Source organism: Trachinotus anak, unplaced genomic scaffold, assembly GCF_046630095.1.
Source record: "Trachinotus anak isolate AG129_WGS33_773 ecotype Australia unplaced genomic scaffold, CSIRO_AGI_Tana_v1 ptg000023l, whole genome shotgun sequence".
Classification (NCBI taxonomy): Eukaryota; Metazoa; Chordata; class Actinopteri; order Carangiformes; family Carangidae; genus Trachinotus; species Trachinotus anak.
The window spans coordinates 4,861,140-4,888,353 of record NW_027273874.1 but is presented as its reverse complement, the minus strand read 5'-3'; the positions used below and the strand labels follow the sequence as shown (position 1 = coordinate 4,888,353).

The 27,214-nt window shown below is 41.1% G+C and overlaps 3 protein-coding genes across 6 annotated transcripts; 1 reads left to right on the top strand and 2 right to left on the bottom strand.

Moving 5' to 3' along the window:
- Window positions 1-1,516: 1,516 nt before the first annotated feature.
- hnrnpc (heterogeneous nuclear ribonucleoprotein C) lies at window positions 1,517-11,951 on the bottom strand. The gene is made up of 10 exons (XM_071460012.1): window positions 11,815-11,951; window positions 9,845-9,878; window positions 6,416-6,671; window positions 5,499-5,770; window positions 4,262-4,334; window positions 4,127-4,174; window positions 3,569-3,732; window positions 3,364-3,477; window positions 2,664-2,815; window positions 1,517-2,535 (listed from the first exon to the last, which is right to left on the bottom strand). The coding sequence occupies exons 3-10, from the start codon at window positions 6,418-6,420 to the stop codon at window positions 2,440-2,442; spliced, it is 924 nt and encodes a 307-aa protein (XP_071316113.1). The 5' UTR covers window positions 6,421-6,671; window positions 9,845-9,878; window positions 11,815-11,951; the 3' UTR covers window positions 1,517-2,439.
- Window positions 11,952-12,521: 570 nt separating this feature from the next.
- On the bottom strand, window positions 12,522-23,769 carry LOC139607276 (FH1/FH2 domain-containing protein 1). 3 transcript variants are annotated; one of them, XM_071460010.1, is made up of 11 exons: window positions 23,631-23,769; window positions 22,700-22,866; window positions 21,581-21,708; window positions 15,053-15,193; window positions 14,730-14,912; window positions 14,242-14,361; window positions 13,971-14,132; window positions 13,503-13,756; window positions 13,137-13,359; window positions 12,911-13,028; window positions 12,529-12,806 (listed from the first exon to the last, which is right to left on the bottom strand). In XM_071460010.1, the coding sequence occupies exons 4-11, from the start codon at window positions 15,164-15,166 to the stop codon at window positions 12,778-12,780; spliced, it is 1,203 nt and encodes a 400-aa protein (XP_071316111.1). In that variant the 5' UTR covers window positions 15,167-15,193; window positions 21,581-21,708; window positions 22,700-22,866; window positions 23,631-23,769; the 3' UTR covers window positions 12,529-12,777. The 3 variants fall into 3 exon arrangements, with proteins under 3 accessions (XP_071316109.1, XP_071316111.1, XP_071316110.1); XM_071460009.1 differs by having other exon boundaries at window positions 22,700-22,892; window positions 23,631-23,757; XM_071460008.1 differs by lacking the exons at window positions 21,581-21,708; window positions 22,700-22,866; window positions 23,631-23,769 and adding an exon at window positions 15,559-16,786 and having other exon boundaries at window positions 12,522-12,806.
- LOC139607280 (uncharacterized) lies at window positions 19,227-25,377 on the top strand. Of its 2 annotated transcripts, none has more exons than XM_071460014.1 (7): window positions 19,227-19,381; window positions 20,617-20,718; window positions 21,303-21,392; window positions 21,689-21,763; window positions 22,567-22,637; window positions 22,727-22,898; window positions 23,668-25,377. In XM_071460014.1, the coding sequence occupies exons 2-7, from the start codon at window positions 20,650-20,652 to the stop codon at window positions 23,875-23,877; spliced, it is 687 nt and encodes a 228-aa protein (XP_071316115.1). In that variant the 5' UTR covers window positions 19,227-19,381; window positions 20,617-20,649; the 3' UTR covers window positions 23,878-25,377. The 2 variants fall into 2 exon arrangements, with proteins under 2 accessions (XP_071316115.1, XP_071316116.1); XM_071460015.1 differs by having other exon boundaries at window positions 19,231-19,381; window positions 20,617-20,713.
- The last annotated feature ends 1,837 nt before the right edge of the window (window positions 25,378-27,214 follow it).

The window sequence follows — 27,214 nt, the reverse complement described above, 5'->3', positions numbered from 1 at the left end:
AACCACCAGTGCTCAGACAATGTTTTAACTGAAGGTAGTGTGCTGCAATCACTCACTTTAAACTACTACACATTCCTCATCCCCTCCAGTGCACACCACAAAATCTTTTCCGCTCTTCCTGTCATCTCTCCATCTGTCAGCTTCTCTTCCATCTGTCTCCAGTCCTCAGTGGCCTGTTCACCCATCCATCCGTACTCTCATTATCATCCACGCCCCTCTGCCTGTCTGTTGTCCCCTCATTAATCACAGTTCACCATGAAGACTGCTGCTTATTGATTAGTTATCCCTCTTTCCTCTTTGCATTCCTCTTTATTCCTGCCAGCGCTCTGTACTTGTATTCAATACCGAGCTCCAAGGCCTCAGCAGACTTCTAGCAGGGTAATGTATATTAATAAGGAAGCTGTGTTTTGATGCAGTTTGGTCACTGGTAATGAAATTGTGGACTAATGAGTTTGTTTGCCCCAAGTAGATTTATTTTCATTCTTCCTTTCCATGTCTAGCTTGTAGACTGAGTCACTCACTCTTCACAATTTTTTTGTGGTTGGGTTTAAATAAACTCACTTAGCTCAAGTGATATTTAGCAATTCTAGTTTTGGTCTTTGTCTGTGTTTTTAGCCAAAGAATTACAAACTGTGAGGAGGATTGATGGGGTGGGTTGCATGGAGGGAAAGATGAGCAACAAACTATGCTCCTCGAGCATGGTTGCTGCAATGTGTGTTAAATTCCATACTCTTTACACGAGTGATAACTCAGTCAAAACTAAAAACACACACATCATACAACAATTTTTAGATTCAGTGTGACTTACCCTTTCAAAAGATCATAAAATCCAATGTCCATTGTGAATAAACGCCCATAAATCTGCTTAGAGTTTCCTTCAGTGTTAAAATAATCCAGTAAAAGTTGTCTGTAAGTCCAATGGTACACTGCAAACAGGAACTACTAAAAGGTATTTCTGCATTATTTTTATGGTGCCATTCTTACCAAATGTAAACAAATATAGACTAAAATATAAGGGGTTCAACCTCTAGCCCACACTGAATCAATGGCAACATTATATTTCCTGTTTTGATTTCCCAAAGCATTATGGGAAGTTTAGTTCCAACATTTAGAAAATGGTTGTTTCCAAAATCGAAGTGAGTGAAACAATGATATGAATGAGAAAATCCATTCATATAAAAGTTTTCAATGTTGCAATTTTTACATTAGATGGGGAAAACTATTTATTTTTAAAAGAATATTAGAGACAAATAAAAACCTGGGTGAATAACTAAGCCTTGGATGGATCTAAACACAGGGAGAAATCAATCCAGCAAGAGTTTTTGACAAAGCAATAGCAATACTTTACGTCCAATCCAACCTCAAACTTAAAAGCTACACAGACTCAACATACAGCCTTTGTCAATCACATGTGATTTCTCAGTTTAACTACTTTTTATAAAGCTCCGCCTTCATGCCACACAGGCCTGCACCTGAACACAACCATGAAGATGGTACCAAAATCTCATACAAGATCCAACTTGGAAAATATGTTTATTCACTTTCACCAGTGCAGTTCAATGACAAACAAAACACCAACAGAAACAGACAAACATGGAGTAGCACTGCATTACACAAGTCAAGGTCGATTAAGGTCATAACAGCTCTGCAACAAATAAAACTATTTTCAGAGTAAAATGAGGGTTTACTGTCTGAGCGTTTGTGCGGTCCGATGTGAAATTTTGAACATGCTGATGTTATCTGACAGGCAGAAGGTGAAGATTTTCTGCGGACGACAGAAATAAATTGTTATAATCTTATGTGTAGCCAGTTGTTATGGCACACTGCCATCTGCTGGCTAAGAGGCAGCTGTACAGCAGCTGGATGAGGAATATATTTTACATTTTTTTCACGACTGGGTTTTGATCAAACCGTTGCACCTGAGCATTTTTTTTTCTTCCAGTTTTGTTGAAATGTCAGCCACTGCAAACTGGCAGTTTGTTCAATTTTTGGCAACAATATAACACATTCATCTAAAATCAATAAGTGATATGGGCAAGGATTTTATTCTTTCATTTTTTTTTTTATACAGCAGAAGCTCATAGCCCTGAGCCTCAAACATAAAATATGTTAAGTGAACTTACATTTTGTCTAAATGTAACACATCAGAATTTGCATTTATCCAGTGTCAGAAAATGTCTGTTAAAATTCAAATAATAATAATAATAGAAATAATAATAATGAAAAAACAGAAGAAAAAAGTAAAGAAAGTCAAATGACCAAATCCAGAAACAAATACCTGACATATTTATGAATTTGTGTATCTATGTGACAGAGAGAAATGTCAATAAATGTCAGTTCAGCAGATGTGAGCACATGACAAATGTGTACAAGTCTGATGTGGAAACACAACCATACACCATAGTTTTGTGCATGTGTGTTTGTCTGCCTGTATAGTGTTTAGGATTCATCTCCATTGGCGCTGTCACCGTCGTCCTCTCCTTCCTCCTGCTCGCCTTCCTCCTCATCATCCTCCTCTCTCCCTCTGCCTTTCATCTGCACAGAAGGAAAAGTGGACAAACATCACTTTATTCATCACATATGAGTAAAGTCGCAGACTTCTTCACTCTTGCTCTGGTCCCCCCCCCCCCCCCCCACTTTCTCTCCTCATCCTCACTCCTCACCTCATCTTCATCCTCCAGCAGATCCCCCTCCTCCTCGGAGTCGTTCAGCTCCTGGCTTTCTCTGTCCCGTATCAGGCTGTCCTCCTTCTTGCTGGAGGTAGATGAGTGGAGGGGGGACACTTCACCAGGCTCTGGTTTGGAGCTCTTCATCTCTGAATAGACGGTGGGGAATAATGGGATGCAAAGAGGAAGACAGGTGAATGAGTTCAAAAAGCAGATGGAATCAAGGACCACAAAAAACAAGGTGATGGTAGCAGTTGTGGATCATCTGTCTTCTAAATCCCCCCGACTTACATGGGAGGAAGAAAACAGGAAGTGTTTGATTGACACCAAAATACAAAAATCTGACCCTATCCCAACTGCTCCCACTTGGAGGTCTATCTAAAATGAATGACTGTGGTGTGTTTTATTTGATTTAATTCCTATATTTGAAATTTGCATATGCCCCTTCATGACTCATCCTTGTGCAGTATGAGTCACAGAGAAGATCTTGTGACTTGTGAAAAGGGTGAGAAAAATAACCAAAAATACAGCCTCTCTTTATACATTTGGCATTTGTTGTGATGGATTTTGTTTCCCTTGTTATGAAGCAAAGAAAGTTAGTTTTTTTCTGATGAATCTTATTTCTGAACAAAATCTTAGTTTCTATATCATTTGCTGTCTGGTATAAACTTTGCATCAACTATCATCTCAGGCTCACCGGACTTCTTGCTGTGGTCCTTCTCCATGCGCTCTAAGCTCTCCAGCAGGTAGTCCACCTTGTGTTTGATCTGTGTGAGCTCTCTCTTGATGGTCTGCAGATCGTCCACCTTCACTGTGGAAACAGGAAGAGAAGAAAAGTCATAGATGTGCTGAAAGAGAACTCAGTATGGGTGATTGGGGGGACATATTTGTACGGGACTTACTGGTACGTGAGGTCCTCTGGCTGCTTTTGGAGGAGGAGGAGAAGCTGGTTTTGGTTCGTCGACTCCCTCCTCCGCTCAGACTGACCCTGGGACGCTTTGAGGGGATGACAGCACGGGACAGGGGCGGAGGGGGAGGAGGCACTCGGGACTGGTAGGAGTACATCCTGAGGTACAGCCACAAGGTGATAAATGTGCCACGACACACTTAATGATTTCCCTTCACTTTTAGAAGAATATCCCTTCATTATGAACAACTTTGTTTCAGCAACATTGTTTCCCCTTTTTGGATTTATTGACAACACATGCTGATTTCAACCTGAAGTCCTCAAATAAATATTAACCTATTTATCTCTTTTTTAATATCATATTGATTCATTCAACTTTAATTTAAATGTTGCATTTGTGAGAACCAATCTGTCATTTCCCAGTGTAAAAACACTTTTTACATGTAAACCATAAAACCTGTCCTGAAGTCTGAACTATAAACTTTGATACAACAGGCTGGTGGTGACAGATACACTGCTTAGAATATAAGCGATTATTCTCAAGACACCTTACCTATCATAGTAATCTCTTTGAAAGTCGTAGTCCAAATCAAAAGACGAACTGTGGAAAGAGCAGAAAGATTAGCCACAGCAAAATGCACTTCATTTTGACACAACGTCTGACTTGTGTAGCGCAGGGTATACACACCTGTACATATCTCCCGCCGAACGCTTCACGGTCTTCGATCTGTGAGGCTTCGGCTCGCCTGCCAGGTTGATGTCTGTGAGAGGAACAACACTGAGTCAAAGGAAGAGTCAGAGCTGTTGGGAGTGGGAGAGAGAGCCTGAAACATGTTATGGATAGAAAGTGTGAAATTTCAATTAACACATTTTATCACTCCTTCCCCTCCTCCACCTGGTATCTTATTTGGGAAGACTAACGCAGGCATTGCAAATAATTGCTCATGTTTATTTTTAACCTGTTTGGAGCATCAAACAGATTTAGAACATTTTGATCAGAATCAGCTGTTTTTCTCGGAGACATTCGTACTTTTAAGTTTCACCTGTTCAAAATAATCGTTTAAAACACTCCAATCAATGCTGTTGTTAAGTCCCTGTTTTTAGCACCGGGGGGCAGCACATGGCTCAACAACCTGAAGGTGAACTGAAGACAGTAAACTGTGACAGGTGTGAGTCACTGGGGTGATAGTGAATATATATTTTTCTATTTATGTCTTAGCCCTGCAAAAGATTCATGCCCCGTTCATTATATTTCCCTGTCTTTAGCCCAGTGCATGCTGGGATAGGCTCTAACACTGCTCTGACCTTGAAAAGAAACAAGCAAGTAAAGGAAATGGCTTATCTTGCCATTAAATTAATGTGATTATTTACCGCTGTAATTTTTTGTTCACAAGAGAGACACAAGACTGCTGTCGATGTATCGATCTAAGTCTTGGCTAGAAAGAAATAAGCATTGGAAATATTTATTTATAAGTTTAGGCAAGTAGAGAAAGACTGTGGTGATGGCAAGCACCTCTAATGATCACTAATTAACATGTTGTATTTTTTACTTTAATGTGTACAAATACGCAACATGTAAAAATGACCTTTGGTTTTATACAGTGTTCGGCACAGGACAATTTCTTGCTACTTCCACATCTGGACCAATTCTGGCACACAGACAATACAGGAGGATAATAGCCAGATGTGGAAGTGCTGTATATGGACCAGACTGGGGCCGAGGACCCAGGCATATGTTGGGCCAGAAGTTTCATTTTGGATCAGTTATCATTTTAGAGTGATTCAAGTTAAACAAGTAAAATAGTTATTTTCAGTTGTTTTCAGAAAGTGAGTTCAGTTTTGATTTTGGGACTCAGTGCTGAACTCTCTGACTTTACAGCTCCATCACTGCAGTTCTACATTACGCATCACCCCCTCCACCTCACCTAGGACCTGTCCCACGATCATGCGGCCGTCCTCCCCGGCCACGGCGGCCCGGGCGTTCCTCTCATTGGAGTACTGGACAAAGGCGTAGCCCTTGTGGACGGAGCAGCCGACGATCTTGCCGTACTTGGAGAAGATGGCCTCCACGTCAGCCTTGGTGACCAGCAGGGTGTTGAGGTTGCCGATGAAGACGCGGGAATTGAGGGAGCGGGGGTCGGTCTTGTTGGTCACGTTGCTGCTGGCCATCAGGCTGGAGGAGGAGGACGACGACCAACTGGGCAGGAGGGAGAGGAGGCAGACGTAGAGAGGTGGGCGTGCAGGATGGGCAAGGGAAGGGAGAAGAAAGGGGGAGAAAACAGATATGAGATTGGGCACAATGGGTGGAGGAGACTGATGCTTAGGGAGCTAAGTGACAGAAGAAAAGTTGATAAGCGCACAGTGATATCTATATTCTTGTCTCTTGCACTGGATGTAAGGGCTTGTTGTGTGCTTTCTAATTTATGGATTACCTCTGCATCAAGATAAATACATCCTTTTTCTCACTAAATACTGTGACTGTGAGTGTTTACATGGTGTAATAGCTTAGATTTTAATGCCTAAGCTTTAAAAACACATCTCCCAGAGAAGAAGTGGGCTTAAAGTGGTGCAAGATTTGCCATTTTTACTTACTTAATTAATTAATTAATTAATCAATGGATCTGTGCCCCTTGCACTCATCCCTTTATTAACTAAATGCTGTTGATGTGCACAGATGTACAGTAGCTCGTACTGAGTTCCACAGTGCAGGTGGATTCAGTCAACAGGGGCGCGCACATTAAATGTGTGTTTGCACTTTCTAAAGGGAGACAGGAGCCTCTATAGTAGATATGAGACAGCAGAATAGACAGTGTGATCGGGTCATGAAGCTGCCAGCACTCACTCCATTGTGTCTGTGCTCGGGTCGGTGGAGGTCTGCCTGCCTGTCTGACTCTGTTGCAGAGAAGAGGGTCGTCGAAGAACTATGAGAGATGGAGTCAGTGACTGTGGGGAGACGTCTACTACACCTCCAAAAGTTTGTTTTTTTTTTCCCTCAGGTTTCTGAGGAACCCAAGAGGTGCTTAAAAGTTGGGGGGAGTGGCTGGTTCAGGAGGTGGTGGATAAAATGTTTAAAAAATTGGAGGTGACCATAAAAAAACCTGTAGGATAAATGATGGATTGTTATGACAAAAACAAATAGTGCATTTAGACTTGTTTACTATTCTATCATTCCCTCATGAGCATGTGTAAATGTAATAACTAAGAAAATAAACAGGGTCCTTGCATTAACACTACTTGGATGAAGCTTATAACATTCAGGTTTTTTTATTTTTGTAAATATTAAATATAGATTTACTTTGTCAACAGTCATCAATCAAAAGCGTATCATTGCACATCTGAGGTTTGTCTTAATATTCTCCAATGGTTCCTGAGCCTTTTGGAACGATTACACACTTTTTATGTGGCTCTCCTTGAGTTTCTTTCAGTCAGTGCTGATGAGAGTCCGCTGATTAGAAAAAATATGTTGATCCTGGAATCTCCTTCCTAGATCTGCTTTAGGATCTTGTTCCTCTTGGGTCAGTGCAGTTTTGTGTTTGTCAAATGACCATTGTGATGTCTGAGACCTCTCTTCCTTGCTGCTCTTCATCACTCAGTTGCGAGTGATGCAGCAGCAAATCAGGCAGAGTTTGCTGTAAATCACAATTACAGAAGCAGCGACAGGAGCGAGTCGTGTTAATGTGGCGTCCGATTGGCAGCGTAAAGTGTGTCAGCTCTTAAGACGAGCACATAGAGGCCAGACTGTCGCTGAATTGCTGCTGCTGTTAAGTGTCAACACTGCAAAGTTATGTAACATTGCAGTCTCGCAAGATAATCACAGCATGTGCCAAACACAGGGACGCTTTGCTTGGGTCTCGACCAGCACTTACTGGAGGACACTTAAATAAAGCCAATGACGATGAGATTGAAAAGAAATGACCATCAATTTAAAACTACAATTAGGACAGTTTGCATCAGGGTTAGGTGTTTCTGCTGTTGTGTCCGCTCTGCCTGCAGTTTTTTTTTTCGCTAACTTTGTAGAAGTGTAAAGAAACAAAAACCCTTCCTAGGTAAACACTGGCCTTTCTCATTGACATTTTCTGTGTTGTTGCTAATTCCCGCTCAGCCATTATGAAGCCACGTCTCAGCTGCCCAAAAACACAACATGAATTGTAACCCGGCAGCAGCCTGTCTCTCTCTGGCCAGTAGCGGCTAGCAGGGGATTACATGGTCTGCAGCAGAATGCCTGGCCAAAAGCTTAATACTCTGCTCTCCCCTACATGATTTGGCTGTTTCTGTTGCTTGGCGAGCTGACAGGGTGTCTACAACACAGAGTGTGTCCAAGAGGCGGAGGGTATGTGTGTATGTGTGTGTGTGTGTGTGTGTGTGTGTGTGTGTGTGTGTGTGGTGGTGGCGGGAGGGGGGGAATCATGGGCTGCTGTGCAAATGTTTCTAATTCTTTGTGACATGTTTGGATTCAAGTGGGGGGGGACATCCATTCACTGCATTTGATATGTTGATATGTTTTTTTTTTTTAGAGTCTGGTATTAGAGAGTATTTACACACAGGATGGAGAAAATAACAGTAACATCTGACATACAACATCCCTGTGGCTAAAAGATTATGAAGCTCATAATGTTTGGATTTTGTTTAGAGGTGTTAAATGTGGTCATTTCTGAGGCTCTAGTTCGTAGTGTTGTTCAGTTAATACCTTGCAGCCTGTGATTATCATCATTTTGTGAACACTAATCCCCGTTTAGATGATGTCATTTTGGGCACATGCCGTCCACTTTTTGGGACTTTTAGTAAGAGTTTGGCATTCATCAATGTGGATTATGGAGTTTTTTGGCAACTTCCTGGAATAATAATAACCTCAACAAATTGAACAATATAAGCTTCACAGAGGTGGTGTTTGCTGCAGGGCTATTATTTTGAATATAATTATATATAATAATAATAATAATAGTAATACGTAAAGTCTGTCTGCTACTGTGATTACAAATTCAACATCTTCACATCTATTATTGTCTTAGGGGTTAAATCGTTGCTGTGACCCCTCATATTAAAAGGTATACATTTGCTGTAGTGTGAAATTGAATATGTCATGATATTTACATAGAGCAACAGCAGTAACTTTTCCTATCCTCTGCCTCATCTGGGCCACAGTGAGATGGATATAATGATGCTTTATGGAAATCTAGTTTTATTTTGCCAGTGGGTTCATAATCACAGATCAGTAATGTGAGTGGATGTCTGTGCTTAAACTGTGAAAGACACTGCAACTGCAGCTTCATGCTTGAAGACAGAAAAAAAATCAAATGACTGGCAGAGCAGCTTTGCAGTGGGAACAGAGGCCACATGTGTGCAGCTGTGTGCAGATTGCCTGTGTGCTTTTTTAATGTAGATTTCAAATGTGAAAATGAAGAGAAAGATGCAAATACTAATATGATCTTAACCTTAGAGGTCTGATGATGGTTCATAAAAATGCTGTGTAACTAAAGATGGATGTGAAAAAGCAAAAGAAAAAAACTACTGACATATAAAACTATTGATATTTGCATTTGATAAAAGGGTACAAAAGTCATTGTTCTAAATCAAATAAATGTCATATTAGTGATTACTGAATAAGTTAGTAATGAATGGTATTCAAGAGGCATGCTGATTTAACAGGCACAAACTTACTATAGGTTGTAATAAAAGTGACATTACTGTTATAATTGAGAGGAATGCCTCTTAAAGAGCAGGTAGCTGTGTTTTTATGTGAGTAAAGGATCAGATCTGACTCCATCAAATGACATGCACACTCACAAAAAGAAATAAATGACATTGCAAAGCAAAGGCAGAAAGAAAAAAAATCCAAGGACTGTGTGTGGGAGAGCGCTGGGGGAGTGTTATTCAGCAATTAGCTACACATCAGGCCTCTCATAATCAATACTTCATGTTATGCTTTTAATAATCATAAACTAGGAATAAGTCCCAAGAGGCCACTAGCGCCAAACAGTTTGGAAAGGAAGCAGTTGATTTTCTAGTTTCACAGCACAATAAATAAATAAATGAATGAAAAAAAAAAAGAACATAAAGATAATAATAAAAATAAATAAATAAATGAAGAAAAACCCCACTACATGCTACTTGCTCTATGAAATCCAAAGGGGGAGAAATGGGCTAAATCACAAAGGGGTGAAAACAGAAAGTGGACTATAAAAAAAAAAAAAAAAAAAAAAAAGAAAAGAAAAAAAATGATGCAAAAGTTGAGATGAAAAATAAACCAAAAAAAAGGTTGAGACCAACTTACGATTTGCCGCTGTTCAAAAAAGTGGCTTCAAAAACTAAACAGGGGGAAACAAAAAGGTCATATTAGAAAAGAAACCCTTCTAAAATGACTGGGAGGGCAAAGTATGAAAATGACTACAAGAAACTTAATATTTTCTCAGTTATAATGCCCTTAGCACACGCCCACTTGCTCTCTAAGAAATATCTACGTCAGATCTTGTTCTGGAGGGGTCTACTTCCTCTTTCACTAAAGCCCTCCTTCAGTTTGGAACACATTGGAAAATATTTCAAAATGGACTTAAACAGATGAACTAAAGTGAAATAGTTTTTCATTTGGCCCAACTCATTCAAACAGGACAAAAAAAAGTAAATAAATGCCAATCGCATTGTATCATAGGCCTACTATTCTGGTACTGGTTTGTTTTACCTCTAATGCTCCAACTGAGCCAGATATCAATAAGTAATTATTTAGTTTTTAATATTTAAACTACATATTTGATTTTACTTTTGACAATGAAACCACTAATGGTCAGTACTTCGCCAGCTCAACTGATATCATATAACACTGCTGGGGAATTATATCCCAATTCAAATAGTTAAGCAAAAAGAACAAATAGAATGGATTTAAGTATTGGTGTTTTCTTCAGAAACGACTAAATTGCTGTAAAACTCAACCTGCATCTGTCTCTGACCTCTACACATACGCAAAATGACATTAAGCATAATGAGCAGGAGAATATCGGACACTGGTGTCAGCTTCAGTTCACAGCAGAGCATCACCAGTCTGGGGTGGCTCCCCCACTCTTTCCTCCTGCCTGCCCTCCTTGTGACGGCCAGAGTTAGGGGTCGGCTGCAGGCTGCAGCGCCCCTGGAGCCCGGAGGGACACCTGCTCAAGGACACTTCCACACTTCCAGAGGACGGTGTAGGGTTTACCACACCAAGGGGGGGGAGGCGACGTACAGCAGGGGGTAAAACACAGAACTTAACAGTTTGGGGGACCTTCATCAACTGGAGGTCTACCCCACCTTCCCACTGAAAACCTTTGTTGCAAATTAGATTAGAAGTTTTTTTTTTTTTTTTTACATTTCTACGTGTATTAGATCAGTCATAAAGCTCTAAAATTCAATAAGGTATCAGAGCAATTTAAGAGTTGGCCTGACTGCAGCTCACTGCAGGCCCCTCTGCAGGCCCTCCTCCTGGGTCTAACCTGCTCCACAGCCCAGAATAAACTGCTACTGAATGAATGGGTTCCTCAATATGCAAATAAACTTTAATGGTTATACCAGAATTACCAAAGGCACAAATTATGTCGCACCAAATGCTACAGAAATCCCAGGTACATGACTGCACAATACATCAAAACACTGTTGTGTTCATGTTCCGTAAAAAAAAAAAACGCACCCACTTCTCCTTGGGGAAAAACATCTTGCCTGAAAAATTACATCATTCCTCAGAGATTTGCTGCAGAAAATAGACTGTCTCAGCACTGCCAAAATCACAAAGAAAACAGGAAAAACACGTCTTAAGAGTCAATGTCAACGACTGCAAATCAAGTTACAGGTGGGGGCAAAACACGGGAAGGGTATAAAAAACCTCTTAAAAACATATTTCCAGAAAAAGGGCGACCCGTTTCGAACACTGTCCAGGAAAGACCGGAACAGTCTTCCATATTTCTTTCCGCGAAAATACGACCACAATTAGATAAACAACAAGGTAACACAGCAGCCCTGAAAAATGGAGGTTTTGAAATGTCTTATTCGAAAAACAAAAGCAAAAATCTTGCTGTGGAAGCTACTTAAAACTAGTTTCTGCGCAGCTCACACTGCCATCACAAAATGTACGCCACTAAAACCAACACAGTCTCAGGAATATCAGCCAGGGAAAAATGCATTAAAAATGAAAACAAAAAGTCCCAAAGACGGTTGAAAGTCTGGAAAAAAAAATGAAAAAAAAAAATAAGAAAAAAAAATCTCTCGGTTAAAAATACTCACCAGGAGCTTAATACTAAAAATGAGTAAAAGTCAACGCTGTTTTTACTTGAGAGGGTAACGATCCGCTTACGGCTCTGCAGGCTGATTGTATCACCTTGAAACCAGTGGACATGAAATGGCGTCGACCCCACACACACACACACACACACACACACACACACACACACACACACACACACACACACACACGCAACAGAGTGGCCACGCCCACTGCCGCATCCCAGTTTCTGATTGGACATTGAAACCAACCCCCTGTGGAGGTGCACTTCACTGATTGGCAGACGCGCTTGCCAGTCCGGCTCGTGAATGACGACGGTTGTATAACGTAGGCTACGCAACTGATTTCAGTAACAGTGAATCTATCAGACGTTGCCAACGCAACAGCTGCCGGGGAACGGAGCCGTAGTGAGTGATGTCACAGACTGCCGCTCTCTGCTACACTGGTGCGCGTTCTAGAACGCAGTGTAAAGCTGTGGTGGAATGAACGGAATGTGAAGTGATACAAAGTAACAGCAACAATGCAGAATACAATTGAACTTAATGTAAATGTAGAATTCTGAAGGATCAGCATCAGCATCACAATTCATCATATTTTGAGGCTTAAATTCGAAAAAGTGCTTATGATAATACCCTTAGGATTTTCTTCTTTTTTTTTTTTTTTTTTTGGTGGCATATTTTTTATTTATTTTTGTTTTTTTAACACATTTTAATTTACATTTTGCTGTCTTTCTTTAAAGCAAACACACACACAAATGTTTGTAGGAGTTTGATATATTCAAAGCATATTTTAAAGCATCTTCACAAAAGCATAATGAAAAATGAATATGATATGTTAGCCGCCTGTCCATTTCCATATTGCTCAACAACGCTGCGAAACAGTTACTGTGACAACAATGTCACCGTTTCGTTCCGCCGCGCCAGTGACTCAGTGATGGAATGGCTTTTCAAAGTATACCCGCAGGGTCACCACTTCAAGTTCCGGGAGACTGCACCTGAGAAGTAAACAAATATGGTTCAGTGTAAAAGGAGGAGGGAACATAGATCAAGACAAGCAGTTTGTGATTTCGCTCAAGAACGTGTTGATCACATCAAGCACCTTGGATGTCAGCTGTTCTCCTGCGGTTTCGAGGCAGAGTGGCATCCAGCCTCAAGCTGGACTCAGGTGTTTTCAGCACCTCCTCCAGTTTACACTGCTCCTCACTTCTCTCGCTCTCCTGGTGAATCAGCAGGTACTCAGTTAAAATCTGAGCGATGATATAATACATAATTCTTTCCCTTAATTTTGTGTGGAATCATCGTAAAAAGCATTTTTAAATGAAAACCTGTGCGGGAGTTTGCTGACGTTTCCTCCTGCCTATGGGAGTGTTGGGGCCCGGGCTTTCTGCTCCGCTTTTCTGTCGTTCCCGCTCTCTCTGCAGCAGGATGCCCTGCCGTGTGGTCCTGTACTCCAGAGAAAAGTTACTGATGGTTTTACAGAAGTCCTCTGCTCTGGTGTCTCTCACCATAGCTCGGGAGTAGCCTAGAAATAAGAGGAAAGAGTGGAACCTGGAGAAACAAAAATTAAGAGGAAAAAGGAAAGTTTTACAAATGCATTAATGTTGGCTACACTAACAGTTGGCTTTGTGACACTTTTACAATTTGGGAAGTCATTTTGATTCTATTTCATTGTATTAATTGTATTAAATAACCTGTTTATAACACGACGGTGTACAGCTCTGAGGACCTTCAGCCTCTCCTCAAACTCTTTCAAAATCTTCGGCAGCCGGTGACGGAGCGAACCTTCCGGGGCCAGGGACTCATCTCCTGCCCCTCCCCTCCTCTTCTCCCCTTTTCCTCCTTTCCTCTTTTCCTCAGCCTTGTCCAGTGCCTTCAGCTGCTCCCATGACGCTTTGCACAGGGCCTCTAGCTGAGAAAGGTTAGACTGGACTTGGGAGTAATCGCACTGAAAAGATGAGAAAAAGACGTTTGTGCATTTTGAAGCGGCTTCACGGTGGATTATTGCTTAATTTTGAGTTGATTAACATGAATGGAAATGGAACAATTGTAGTTTTAGTTCCAGTTTTGACAAGGTATGGACTCTCATGGTTTTTGTCTCATCCAAATAATCCAGACTCAAATGAAAGCATGACATAGACACTCAGCACTCAACAACACACCTTGCCAGCTTTAGTAACAGCACTGATGTCGGAGTAGAGATCAGAGGATTGTGGGTAGAGCTGCAGCAGTAGCACACAGACGTGGTGCAGCAGGGGCTGGCGGGAGTGTGTATCCCTCACCTGGGACAGCTTGCCCAGGTAACTCAGCTCAAAACCACGAGCCTTGGCATTTTAAAATGTGAAAGGGAAAAGATAAAGACCCAGTAACACTGAAAACTGCATTAGGGATGGATATGATAAGAGTTTGGGATTACACTGCACCTGCACCCACCTTACATCCATTTAGGAAGTTACCGATGGCTAACACGGTTGCTAGGATACATCTAAAGGTCTGGCTGGCTGCTAGCTGTTCCATGGCCAGCTTCAGATGAAAGAGAGGCTCAGCAATTTCCTGTCAGGAGGAGGGACACATTTAGAGGACAACATAGCTACTGACTAGATGAGCCATCAAATCTATGTTTTATTTTGAGTTTGGCGACATCTTTAGTAATAGGAAGTCATTATGGTGGTGTTTTTCTACCCCCCTCATATGGGATTAGTCTACTTGTCAATCAAACAATATTGTGATGGTAGATTTTTTTAATGAGCTTTTTTGGGTGGCACCATGGCGGTCAAGAAAATTTCGAACTACCTAGATTTATTTTATTTCCAAAAGTAAATTTCACAGTCATCGATCTTTCCGTACTCTCTTTTAAAATACATTTGATACAGTGCAAAAAAACATTTGTCAATCCAATGCCACTTTCCACGTTCACTTACCCTCTCTAAGGAGTCATAATCCAGAGCGAAGGCCCACAGCTGAAGCCTGGAGCTCAGGTGAGAGATTTCCCCTAAAGTGAGGAGGCAGAGCTCGGCCTGGGCCAGTTGAGAGTGGGGGTTCTGGGCCTTGGCATCCTTGATCAGACCAAGCTCCTCTTCTGTTGGGATTAATTCTTGAAGCCGCTGTTTCAGAAGGAAAGTGAAAAGAGATTAACTCGAACGGGACTCTCTACTCTATCACTGCCTATAGTCAACAAAAGAAAACTTTAGAGGTTAATCAAATGCTGACACTCAAATTCTAGAGAACATGACCTCTACTGTACCTGAACGTCCTCTCTGTCCAGCACGCTGCTGTCCATGCTGTAGATAGCAGGCGGGAGGAGGCGAGGAGGGGGCAGGCTGCTCAGTGCAATGGTTATGATGTTACTTCGCTTCATCCCCAACACTGAGACTGTTGGCTGCTTCTGTGTTCAGATACAGAGAGGGATATGAGACAGTTTCATCAAGACAGTCTATCTGAGGAAGAGTTTGAAAAAAAGATTTGTCAAATTTTCTGCAGCTGTACTCATGTTTTCGAGTCCTTTATTGCACTAGAAGTCAATAAAGATTAATCTGTACCAAGATGCATCATTCAAGAGATTTCATATAGTTTAAAATATGGTTTGGACTCCTGCACTTCTGCATATTTTGTCATAATTTGACAAAATTGTACTTGACCGCAAACATTTTCTCACCATTTCTCCAAAGGTTTGCATGTCAAGAAAAAGTGGTGACAACGGATGTAGAACCAAACACATTGACCTAATGTGATAAAACTGTGGTTGCTTACCTGCCGCACAGAAGCTACGTTAAAGCAGGTGCTACTGCCCTTAGACTCAAACAGGTACTCCAGTCGGTTTGTATCCAAATGGACAGGCTCAAGGCCGGCCCAAATAGTCTGAGTCCCAAAGCGGGTCATCCGAGGAAGGGGAGCCAAACTCTGTAGTTCCCTCCAGTGGAGCTTCAAGGTGCGACATTTGATGTTTGTATCTTTGAGGGAGGCTGAGGGCAAAGCGGGGGCAAGAGGAGGAGGAGGAGGAGGGGGAAGAGGAGGGGGTGCTGGAGGAGCTCGGAGACACATTGATGATTCATTAATTAAATTGGTTCCCTCGTCCTCTGTACTGTCCTCCTCGTCCCAGAGGTCGGAGAAATCCAAGGTGTTGAGGCAAAGACGTGCAGCGGGTTTGAGGATTGAACCCCAGGCCTGGTCGAAGTCCCATGTCAGGGGGTTATCCTTGCTTTGATCTGACTCTTTCATTGGTCCTTCAGAGAGGTCTGTAGCTCAAAAAAAAGTTTTCCTGATGCTCAATAGCAAAACGGTGACAAACAAGGTTATCATTTCTTTTTTTGTGTGTGCACGCAATAAAAGGTGACTCCAAATAGTGCACTCCTGTTCCTAATTCCCTTTCAGATCTGACCAGATGAAACTCGAGTTGTTCCTTGTCTCCTCTTATCACTGAGTTGTCAGCCACCTCTGTATATCCCGCCGAGTGTCTGTGGATGCTCTGCCTCACTTGTCCACCACAGAAGCACATAACTCACACAACCAAATCACAATCTTTGAGCCACCTCTGGGTGTTCTCACTTCACTGCAACCTGCAATTGCCTTGGGTGCAGTGTTTTGTTGCGTTTGATCCAAAGGTCGACTTTCTTCTCCCGCTTGTGCGCCACAGACCCACGGCCTCAGTCAAAGAGAAGCATTTCTTATGCTTTTTGAAGGGTTGTGTTTAGTCCTGCATCCAATTCTGATGAAAAAAAAAATGCAAAGAACGCTCTTCTGCAGAGCTTCCAGAATATCCAAATGACGTGCCTCTGCAGCTATCCCCTGACTTTCATCTCCCTCTCTCTCTCTCTCTCTCTCTCTCTCTCTCTCTCTCTCTTTCTGTAAATGACAGTGAGTGAGAGTTTCAGAGAGCAAATGAGAGAGGGAGAGAGGTGCATTGGTCCGTTGGTCCATCAGTTTTGGTTTATTTGAGTTGCACCCTTTCCCTTAATTTCCTTATCAAGCCTTAATCTCCTGTTTGTATTGCTACTTGTGTATACACAAACCTCTCTATCTGCCTCTGAGGATCTGTTACTTCCCTCCTCTTCTGCCTCCCCTTCTCCCCTGTGAGTGCATAAAAGAGCACAATTGACCAAATTCTGTCCTGCATTATTATTATTATTTTTAATTACATGCGACACTATGGATAACACATCAACACATAGTAGCTGCTGTCACCAAAGCTACCTTGATGAGACATGTTGCATTCCAGTGTGCATGCTGATGTAGTTTCCTCGTGAATTTTATGGTTCTACAAGGCTGATTTCACAGCACAGAGAAAGACAGCAGCAGTGCAGAACAACATCTTAAAAAGGAAGAAGTATTCTCTAGTTAAACATTAGCGTGAGTACACACAAGTGCAAAAACATTGCGGCATAACTGAGTGAAACAAATTATAATCAAAAACATTGTGATAAAATATCTATCAGTCTTGAAGGGTCTACGCCGTTTATGCAGTGCCTGCTACATTACTCAGCATACCGTACATGTTCACAGGGGTCATTTGCATGGTCGACATGCAGCCATAATGAGGATCCCTCCCTCGGCCATTAGGCCTCCCCTAATTACGCTTTATCTCATTCAGTTGCCCTGCTGTTTAGAGGCTGGAGTGGGGCTCATGGGACATTTAGGCCAAAATGAGCTCTATTTGGAAAGCTTAGGCTCTTTTTAACAGTTATTTATCGACAGCATTTTTCAGCCTGCTATGAAAGAGGACTTAGATGCCTCTTTTTAATAGTTACAGTTTCTACTTTAACCTCTAAAAAAATCATACAATTGTTACAGCTGTACTATAGTAACAGGATTTTTAAAAAATCTCCTGACTAATAAAAATCAAATGCAAATGATGATTGCAATGGTTTTGATCCAAGATCCAATTACTGGTCATAATCTCAGCTGTAATGGCGGAACAATATTTTGGTGATGGTGTGGCGCGGAGCATGTGAAACAGACAGATTCCCCCATGGGAACAAACAATATCCGGGTGTTTTCCTTTGATGAAACTGCCTTGGAACTTCCAAGTTTCTGTGTGTGTGTGTGGTTTTATATACAAATGTGTGCATCTCCTTTCATCCGTTTCTCTGTGTCCCTGCATGACTACTGAATGTATCTCAACTCTCTCAGGGCCTTGACAGAGCAAGATTAAGATCAGGGAAAACATTAGGTGTAATCGCTCCCAGTTTGCTTGGAGAATATTAACAGTTTTAAGTTGTTAGGCTCAGGAACCAGAGGTTGAATTTTGTCATGTGAAGGTCATTTTGAGCTGTGACTTTCATACTTATAAATCCTATCAACAAAAGGGATTTTTGTAATGTCCACATGGGTTAGGACATTAGATTAATTTTTTTCTCATTTAATGATGCTTATATGAATGATGACTTATTGTGATGCTATAGTTGTACCTTTGGGCCAAGAAAGTCTTGAATGCATTGTAAAAGATGAGCTCAACTGTGCTTTGAGGAAAACTCTGAATTCAATTTAAACTGCTCAATTCACACCTTTGAATGTGCACAACTTTCCCCCAGCCAACTAAACATCTAATTTCCTGAAAGACAATTACATACTGGTACACCACACAGTCACTGCAACAATGGAGTGGCAGTCATGATTTGCAGTTGTCTGAGCGTGGGATACCTCCTTTGTATCTGATCATTGGTGGGTTCCCAAAACCACTTGCAGATCACATACCAGGGTGGGAATCCAGCTAGAGGTAGAATGATCTGAAGAATAAAGATGAAATAAGATAAACGAGAAGTCTTTTCTAAAAGGGTGTGAAGAACTCCAGGGTCCCTGAAAGTTTCAGGCCTGTTGCCTGTCAACATTTTTGAGCTATCTGAAAATTTGGACCCAAGTCCCAACCATCTCAACAGCCATGATAAAGACAACAGACAAGATTTTCCTCTTGTTTGAAGAGTTGAAGTCTGACTTATCACCCCTTTAACTGACAATTTATATGAAATGTAGCATGATAGTCATACACACTAACATATAATGAATGTATGGAGATCATAATAACTTACTCATAATGTGCTTTTATGAGCCTAATAGCATATTGAATAAAAACAGATGGATATGAAAATAAAGAAGACATTCTGGATTTATTTTTTGCATCTATTATTTTTTTAAATCAGAGACAGATGTAATACATGCATGTAGGCTATAAACCATGCTCAAATGATCATTTGGGCTTGATTCAGTTCAGCTCAGCTTTGATTTTATAGTTTTACAACTGCAGGCTGTATTCAGTAGGCCTGTGCAGTGGCCGGTGGGCGCTTCTCTTTGCGGCTTTTATTTAGAAGGTCTTGAAACGGAAGTCCCTCCCGCCGCTTTCCGCGCTCCCGCGGTGTTTTGGGAACACTCGGCTTCCCGGCGAGTGCGCGCTCCCCCGGACTGTAGCCGCCTGCCGTCGCCGGGGCTGACGTCACACAGAGGATTCGCCACAATGTCAAACACTCACCAGCAGCGCCACAATGAGAAGCCCCGCCGCGTCCCCCTGCTCATCCTCTAAACACCAAACCCCGTCCACCTTCCACGGGCTTTATTCCATGTTCCCGGACAGGATGCGTCTGAGGTAAGATGGGTCCACTCTGTTCTTTTATTATTATTATTATTATTATTATTATAATCATTATTATGATCATGGGTTAAATTAGTTCCATGAATGTTTGCGGGGGAACAATTGGATGCGTTTGAGCGACACAGTCTCGTAATGTTGACGGCGTCTTTTCCCGTCACATCTTTATGTGAAAAGTTGTCCGGCACTAACATTGACTGTCGTAGGCTATTACGTAATGGGAGTGCGGGCACTGCTGAGCAGATGTTACAGTGAGGTGCTGTAATGACAAATCTCTGATGGCACGACCCCCCCCCCCCCCCCCCTGCTTTATACAGCATCATGTGCACACTTTATTTTCCGTGTGAAAACTCTCATTTCTTCACTGATTCACTGGAAGGAAAAATACAAATATTGGCCCAGCACTGATTTTAATCCTCCACACGTCAGGAAAAAATGTATTACTATGGAAATTGTAGGAATATTAAGCCAATATGATCATTGAAACATAAAGCCTCTTGAAATAGGCTGTGGCTCAGTTACTTTAAACTACTGTGAATAACACTGGAATCCAAAAAGTCCTAGTTCAGTGATTTTTTTACTTGTATTTTATTCAGTAAGATCTATATTCAGCTTGTAAATCAGCTGTGGCTTTGACTGACTGTACTGTACTGTGCATAGCAACAAAACAGAGATGATGTTTTCATATGTAGCTACACTTACGAGTATGTACTTACAGTCCACGAAGCTTGGCCATGTGGTAAAAATCAATATCACAATATAATTAACACTATTTGCAACCACTTTTCAATAGGGCACCTTTTCTAAAGGGTTTATAAGTTGTAACAAATGGTTTTTTTGCTCTTAATGATGCCTAATAACTGAAGCCCTTTATTTATTAAGTGTGCTAATAAGAAAGTAGCATCACATATTTTTCTGATATCGACATATATATATATATATATATAAAGATATGGCAAATTTAGGCAAAATCACATTTAAAATAATCATATTTATGTTTAATAGAACAAAGTATTATGATTTACATCTGGCAAAACTCCAAAGTCCAAAATAAATATTTATTTTAGAGTTTGAAATTACAACTTGCTTCATGTAATTAATTTGGACAGAGGAATATTATCCAATCTCCATGACACAATACAAAGGAAAATCAATAAACTGCAATTTCAGAGAGCACCTCACTGGATGCTGCTGCAAATGTGATGTGACGTGCTGTGTATGTGTCCTAACAGGTCTATGTGAGACTGTGAGCCAGGTCAGAGGTCATGCTGCGGAGGGAATCTGACTCCCACGGCCTCTTTTCCTCCGGAGAGACGTCTGACAATGACTGTGAGGTGAAGCTGTTTATTTATACCTGTTTCCTGCATAGAGCTCACGAAAATGTGTGAGAATTAAAGTGCGCCTAGTATCACATTTTGTGGCCTGTAATCGACACAAGGTTGCATTGCTACAATAACAATAAATAGTGTATAGCAGTGATGAAACCATATATCCAACTGAATAATGGATAATGTGGTAATGTAACACTGTGAAATTCTGTAAATACAGCTCTGGTGTTATTTACTTCTTTGTCTGAATCACATGTATTCATCAGCACCCATAGCTCAAATGTCTGGCGCTGCCAGTCTGCCGTCCTCCACTTCTGTGCAGTTTAAAATGCGAGTAGGTGGAAAAGGTTCAAATCCAGAAATCTCATCACTGAGCCACTGACAGGGTTTCAGGATATTAAAACTTAAGCTGGTGATATTTAACACCTGTTCATCTTTAGCTTCAATCTACATGATAACTGTTACACATCGTATGGGTTCGCGTCCTTCAAAGCGTCACGACAAAAGCAACAAGATGCTTCAAACGCAGGAAGTCAGCTCACAGATCATCATGGTTGTTTATCCTGTCTCTCTTTGTCTCTCTGTCTCAGATGGGGGCGAGTTGTGTAGAGGTAGATGTAGTGTGTCTGTGCGAGGCCGGTCCCTGTACACTTTATTCAGAAGCACACACGCCTACGCCGGTGAGTGCTCAGTCTTCCCACTTAAGTGTCTGCGGCCATCGCTCAACCTGCTCAGATCACAAAGTGTTTCTTCATCTGTAATTGTGCTCCGAATACGTGGCTTTAACTTCCTCCTGACCCCCCGATCTCTGCTGCTGCTGTTTGTGTGTGTGTGTGTGTGTGTGTGTGTGTGTGTTTTTTTCTCTTACTGTATCTTTTAAAAGGGGCTGTTTTAAAGGTGCCAGTTCATATGCGCTGAAGTCAGTCAGAATCAGTCAGTCAGTCTCTGCTCTCTTCTCGCTCTCTCTTGTTCTCAGGACACGCTGCTGTGTGAACACTGTGGAAAAAACAGAGTAATGATAACCAGGTACTCTGAGGGATACGGCACCGAGGTAAAGTGTGAGTGTGAGCCCACGTGTGCACACAGTATACCTGCTTGAGACACTGAAGAGCCTCACCTGCGTGTGTCCGCAGATACAACACCGTGTACGACTAATACTTACACAGAAGATGTTTTTCCACTAACATAATTATACTTAATTATTCAAAATATCATATTTTAAGGAATATAAACATGTTTTTATTCCCTAAAACTACCAAGCCAAACTTCTCAAATGTAGACTAAACACAAGCAGTCATAGAAATTTAACTAAATAAAATAAAATAATGATGGATATCAGTATGACTAAAGCTACCTGGACAGTTTTATGTGGAGAATAGTGAATTAGTGATCAGCTTTGGAGCCAGGCTAAGTCCTGTGAGGCGCTGAGTAAAATCGGAACATAGGAAACAGCCAGATGAAAAACCTCTGAGCTCATTAGTCATGTGTAGATGTGTTAGCTGATTCATGCATGATAATAATAATGGTGGTAATATAAAGTGACGCACGAGAACAGTCCCACAGACAAATGCCATCGTCAAGTGTTGTTTTTGGTTTACAAATAGTGGCGGTCGCTGATGATTCACTGGGGCTGCTTGGTGTTTCATCCAACAACTGCAAAATAAAAGTCCCTTCTAGAGTGGATGCGGAGGCTGTGTTGCAAAAGGGCTTTCAATTTTTTTTCCCAAAAGGAAAATATTTGTCTTAACGTAACAGCTTCTAGCATATTATCGGTATATTTGTCTTTTTTCTTTAGGGTCTTTTTTGTTTTTAATTAATTACACATTGTGTATTTTATGCTTCTTTCCTCTGCAGGAGGAGTGTGTATTATCTGACCCTCAGGGGGAGAGCGATGCAGATGCTGACATCGAGGATACAGATTGCAGGTTTGACGTGCACAGACAGACACTACCTTTGCTTGTAGCTCTTCCCTTTTTCATTGTCTTACCTTGCGCCTTTCACCTGATTGGTTCAGACTCCAGGAGCCGGGTTCTCTCCAGCGAATCAGCTCGCGGAGGCGCAAGCGTCCACGGGTAGCGCGGCAAGACACCACAGAGAGTGAAGACGACGGTGGGAGGAGTCACAGATCCCATCGCTGGAACCTCAGGCTCAGTCCTGATAGAGCACACAGCAGAACCATACTGGAGGTAAAAAAAAAAAAAAAAAACAACCAAAAAATAAAAATACACACAGTAATGTAAAGTCTGACTTTGTTGTACTTTACCTCCATTTCAACAAAAACACAGAGTCTTGAGAAGAAACTCAGTCTTTCTAGTTTAAATCCACAGAGTTCCCTGTTTGCTTAATTGAAATTCTCGTGTTGATACGGGTGTAAGAGCGAGAGTGAGATCTGTCTTAGCACTGCAATTAACAAGTGCTTCAGTGCTTCCAGAGAAAAGCATGAAGTAGGGAGAAATGGTTGGGTATTATTCGTTTAAATGAAGTGTAAAATAAACATACGTTTATTGGCATATTTGCATCAGAATCAGACAGGTGGGATCATTAAAAGTACCCTGTGAGTTTTTTTTTTTTTTTTTTACCGCTAGAATTGCTGTAGAGCAGTGTTTTTATGAGTGGGTCCCCTTTTTATTTTTATCCTGTGTGAGCATGTCAGTGATGCAATGCACAGTCCTGCTGCGTTTTCACTCAGATCAACACTGGATGGCAGTAATGTGCCAAGGCATGCAGCAGTGCGCCCACAAATGCAAAGGGAAATTCATGAAACATGTTTGTCACAGCACCTTAAAGGGCTTAGTTTATTGATTGAAATATTAAGTGATGGACCTAAGTGGACCAAATACAACAGTATACATAAGTCAGAGGATTTTTTAAAAATTATTTTCATAAAAGAAAATAAACAATATGTGTATTCAGCCTACATTTAATCAAGTCTTCTCCGTCCTTCCTGTCTTTCAGGAGAGCATATCACAGGTCAGGCCACTGATCATCTGCCGGCCAAACATGGAGAGACAGAAGAGTCCGGTCGAACTGCCCCGAGGCTCCAAGCTGATGTCTCTGTGGCCGTCATCCCTCTCTCTTCCTCTTATCCTCCTCCTCTCGCTGCCCCTCTCCCTCTCCCTCGTCATTGTTATCGTGTCTTTCCTCCTGCCGTGGGCCAGCGCTTGACCCAACATTTCTGTATTTGAATAGCTGAATTCAAAAAATCTTGACATGTAGTGGATAGCACAAAGATGTATTGGATCTTTTAGAAAACTAAAAGATCTAACAGACGCAGCCCTGCATATTTTAGAAATATTCAATTCTGATGTTTTTATTCCCTCCAGAAAATATTAAATTACATTTTGGAAGGAGTTTAAACATCCTGTTTTTTTTTTTTTTCTTCGGGGAGGCAGTGTTGGCCATTGGGCTCCACTAAAACCAAAAAGACACAGGTTCAAATATTTAAGTTGTTCATGCTGCACCTGTTAAAACCACTCTCGGTGCGTTTACATCCAGATTCTGCTCACGATGGAAACAACAGAGACTCACTGCTTGCTTCTGCCTCATACAATCTCACCTTCCGTCTCACTTCCTCACCCCCTCGTTTGTAAAAATAGACCTCTCATCTTGCTCCTTATTCTAACGAACCACAGGAGCGATATGTGAGTGCGAGGGGGGGGGTGGGGGGGTGGGTGGTTTCAGGGCTGCGCAGGTACATTCAAAAAGGAAAATAACAGTCTCAGTAGGAAAACATGTAAAAGGCGATGCTGCTGAACTATGCAATACCCCTGCTCCTACCTACTGCAGCATCTCAACTGCTGTAAAAGAACGTCTACTATGTCCTTGGCACTGTCGTCACCTTCTTGGCCCCTTTTCTCTCTGATGAATTTACTTTATGAATGCAGGGAGTTATGGTTCTAAAATAGAGCGTGACCCAATTTAAGAAGCAATAGCAGGAGAGATCTGATATAGCTCCCGTCATGTATGATCTACAGTACATCTGTTATTTTAATGAAGGGATTACATGTATTATTTTACCTGTTGCAGACCGATTTAAAAACAGGTGGATCCTACTTCTTCTTCTTCTTCTTCTTCTTCTTCTTCTTCTTCTTCTTCTTCTTCTCCTCCTGACTACACTTGTATATTTTTAGTAAAATAAGCTGACCTCAAAATAAAACAAGCTTTAGTGGAACTTAATTATGTTAAAGCAATTTAAACACTTAAAACTATTTCTCAGTCTTACAGTTCAAACATTACTATCATGTTAAATAATATCTATGTTACGTCTAAGTTTATGGATTATTATTTGAGAAGAAAAGTGAGCTTGACAATCAGTCATGCTGCTTATTTCAAGCTGAAATAACTGGAAAAAGCCATTTTGCCGTGGCTTCTTTGTACTGTATGTTTAATGTTATGTTGTTTTTGAATGTCTTTGAAGCCATGATTATTATTTTTTTTCACACCACATGGAAGTTGCTTGCATCCCTGTAGAGAAATGTTTGTTTCTAAAGTAACATCAGGTTGTACTGTGTGAGCTAATTTGATTAATGTTTAAGACCTTTTTCTCTCCCGGCTAGTTGTATTGCCTGTCTTACATGTTAAATTATATTTCCATGTGTATGTTCACCTCTATTTCATTGAGCCATAGAAGTTCAATAAAACTAGATTGTATTTTGACAAAAAAAAGCTTCTTGTTTTGTATACCAGCAGAGTAAAAACAACAAGTTGTGTTTTTTTTAGGGGTTGTAACAACATAATCACGGACAAAACCAAAAATAAGGGTTAAGAAAACAAGAGATATGTTAATTAGCCAGCTTGTGCTTTCCAAAAATGTTGAACTATTCCTTTAAGTCTTTCATTTTAAGATTTGAAGTCTTCATACAGTTTTACAGAAAAGGAGTGGATGCTTTAACATTGGAGACAATACCTGTTCTTGCAATTCCACTGCTTCTACTGATGTTAAGAAGAAGGATTTAAGCCTCATGTCCCAGCAGTGTCTGCTGCACTTGAGGAAAGAGCCTGAGGGGGAGGGTCCCATAACGAGGTTAGCGCTCTTCACTGCTCCTCTCACTGTGTGCGTCGTCATGGTAACAATCAGGACTGCGGAGGAAACAGACTTTTCATAAGTAGACTGTGAGCTGCTGCCCAGCGCCAAACACTCGCTGTAGGTGAAGATAGAGCCACATCTGCACATCTGCTGTGTTATATGATGCTTAACTTGGTAATGGAAATCTGGTCTCAGCATTTACAGAAAAGTTCTTTGCAAGATAGAATATAATTCATTTTATTTTTGAAATGTGTACCGGTTAATGCTCGAAAAGAGCTTTTTCAGCCTGTCCCTAAAAAAGGGCATACGTGCTCTAAGACAGCCTTCTGTGGGTAAATGTATTAGCTGAAAGCAGCTTATACACATTTCAATGCCTACACACAACACATGCATTCAATCTGGAGAGAACTGCTTTACCTCATGTTTCAAAATGTAAAATATTTAGCTGAAGTTTTGAGTTTATTTGAATGCATTCAACTTCTCTTATTGCGTAGGTTTGAATAAGAGCCTGACTCACTTGTCTGCTTGTTTAATCCTCCCTGTGTGTATGTAGGCTACATTAGGTATGTGTGTGTTTGTGCATGTGAGTATGTGTGTGTGATCCCTTACACGTGAGTGGCTGTGAAAGACCAGAGTTATTGTGTCCTCAGGTGGGAGTGTGTTTTAAAGCGAGATGTTGCCCACCAGTTTCATTTCCAGCACACCCACTCAGAGTGTTTGAACTTCAAAGCATTTCAGTAGATAGAATTTCAATAGGAATTCAGTCTGCGTGGTGTTCCGCCAGTGATCTTAGCAGATTTGTGAGGCAAGATTGCCCTGACGTTGAGGAGAAAAGACCTTTAATCGGGGTTGAAAGTGACAGCCCTGCTCAAGTGTCTCTGAACTGCAGCTCATATCCAGATGAAGAATGGGGACATAATTTTCTTATGCAGCTAGTTAGATAATTAGCTAGTGACAGAAAAATGGTGAGAGAGAAATGGATGAGATAGACATAGCTGTAAAAGTTGGTGTAAGTCATCTTACAGAAATGACATAAAAAAAAAAAAAAAAATGAATCAACATATTTTTCCAGTCAATATTAGAAATATTAACTGCTCCTAGCCACCTCTATCAGCTACCATGAACAGTGTCAGAGTGAATGAACAAAGTCATTTCAGTATAATTGAAAGGCTGGCTGAGTGCAAGCTGGTTCAGGAGCTTGACCTCTGAGATTTACACATCACTAACTAGATTTTCCGTAGAGATTAGTCGTTATTAAAATGTTAACACCGAGAAACTGCTTGGTGTAGCTGTTGTGTGGCTCATTCACAAAACATTAGCTAAACTTGGAAGAATTTAAATTTTGCTTCACAAAGATAGCACAATATACATCATATCACAAAATGGACTAAATGATTAAAGCGTCAGTTGGATTAGCATATTTTGAACTGCATGAATACAATATTTTATCACAATGCTAAAGGCCTAACTTTAATT

Excerpts from the sequence above, each read along its gene's own strand:
- LOC139607280 (XM_071460014.1), top strand. The coding sequence starts at position 20,650 with ATGCTGCGGAGGGAATCTGACTCCCACGGCCTCTTTTCCTCCGGAGAG. Across the intron at positions 21,764-22,566 it reads CTGAGGGATACGGCACCGAG|GAGGAGTGTGTATTATCTGA; the intron begins GTAAAGTGTGAG and ends TTTCCTCTGCAG. Across the intron at positions 22,638-22,726 it reads ATCGAGGATACAGATTGCAG|ACTCCAGGAGCCGGGTTCTC; the intron begins GTTTGACGTGCA and ends TGATTGGTTCAG.
- hnrnpc (XM_071460012.1), bottom strand. Across the intron at positions 4,335-5,498 it reads GATCGTGGGACAGGTCCTAG|ACATCAACCTGGCAGGCGAG; the intron begins GTGAGGTGGAGG and ends TTCCTCTCACAG. Across the intron at positions 2,536-2,663 it reads TGCTGGAGGATGAAGATGAG|ATGAAAGGCAGAGGGAGAGA; the intron begins GTGAGGAGTGAG and ends CCTTCTGTGCAG.
- LOC139607276 (XM_071460008.1), bottom strand. The coding sequence starts at position 16,026 with ATGAAAGAGTCAGATCAAAGCAAGGATAACCCCCTGACATGGGACTTC. Across the intron at positions 14,913-15,052 it reads TGGACAGAGAGGACGTTCAG|CGGCTTCAAGAATTAATCCC; the intron begins GTACAGTAGAGG and ends CTTCTGAAACAG. Across the intron at positions 13,757-13,970 it reads CTGTTACTAAAGCTGGCAAG|TGCGATTACTCCCAAGTCCA; the intron begins GTGTGTTGTTGA and ends TCATCTTTTCAG.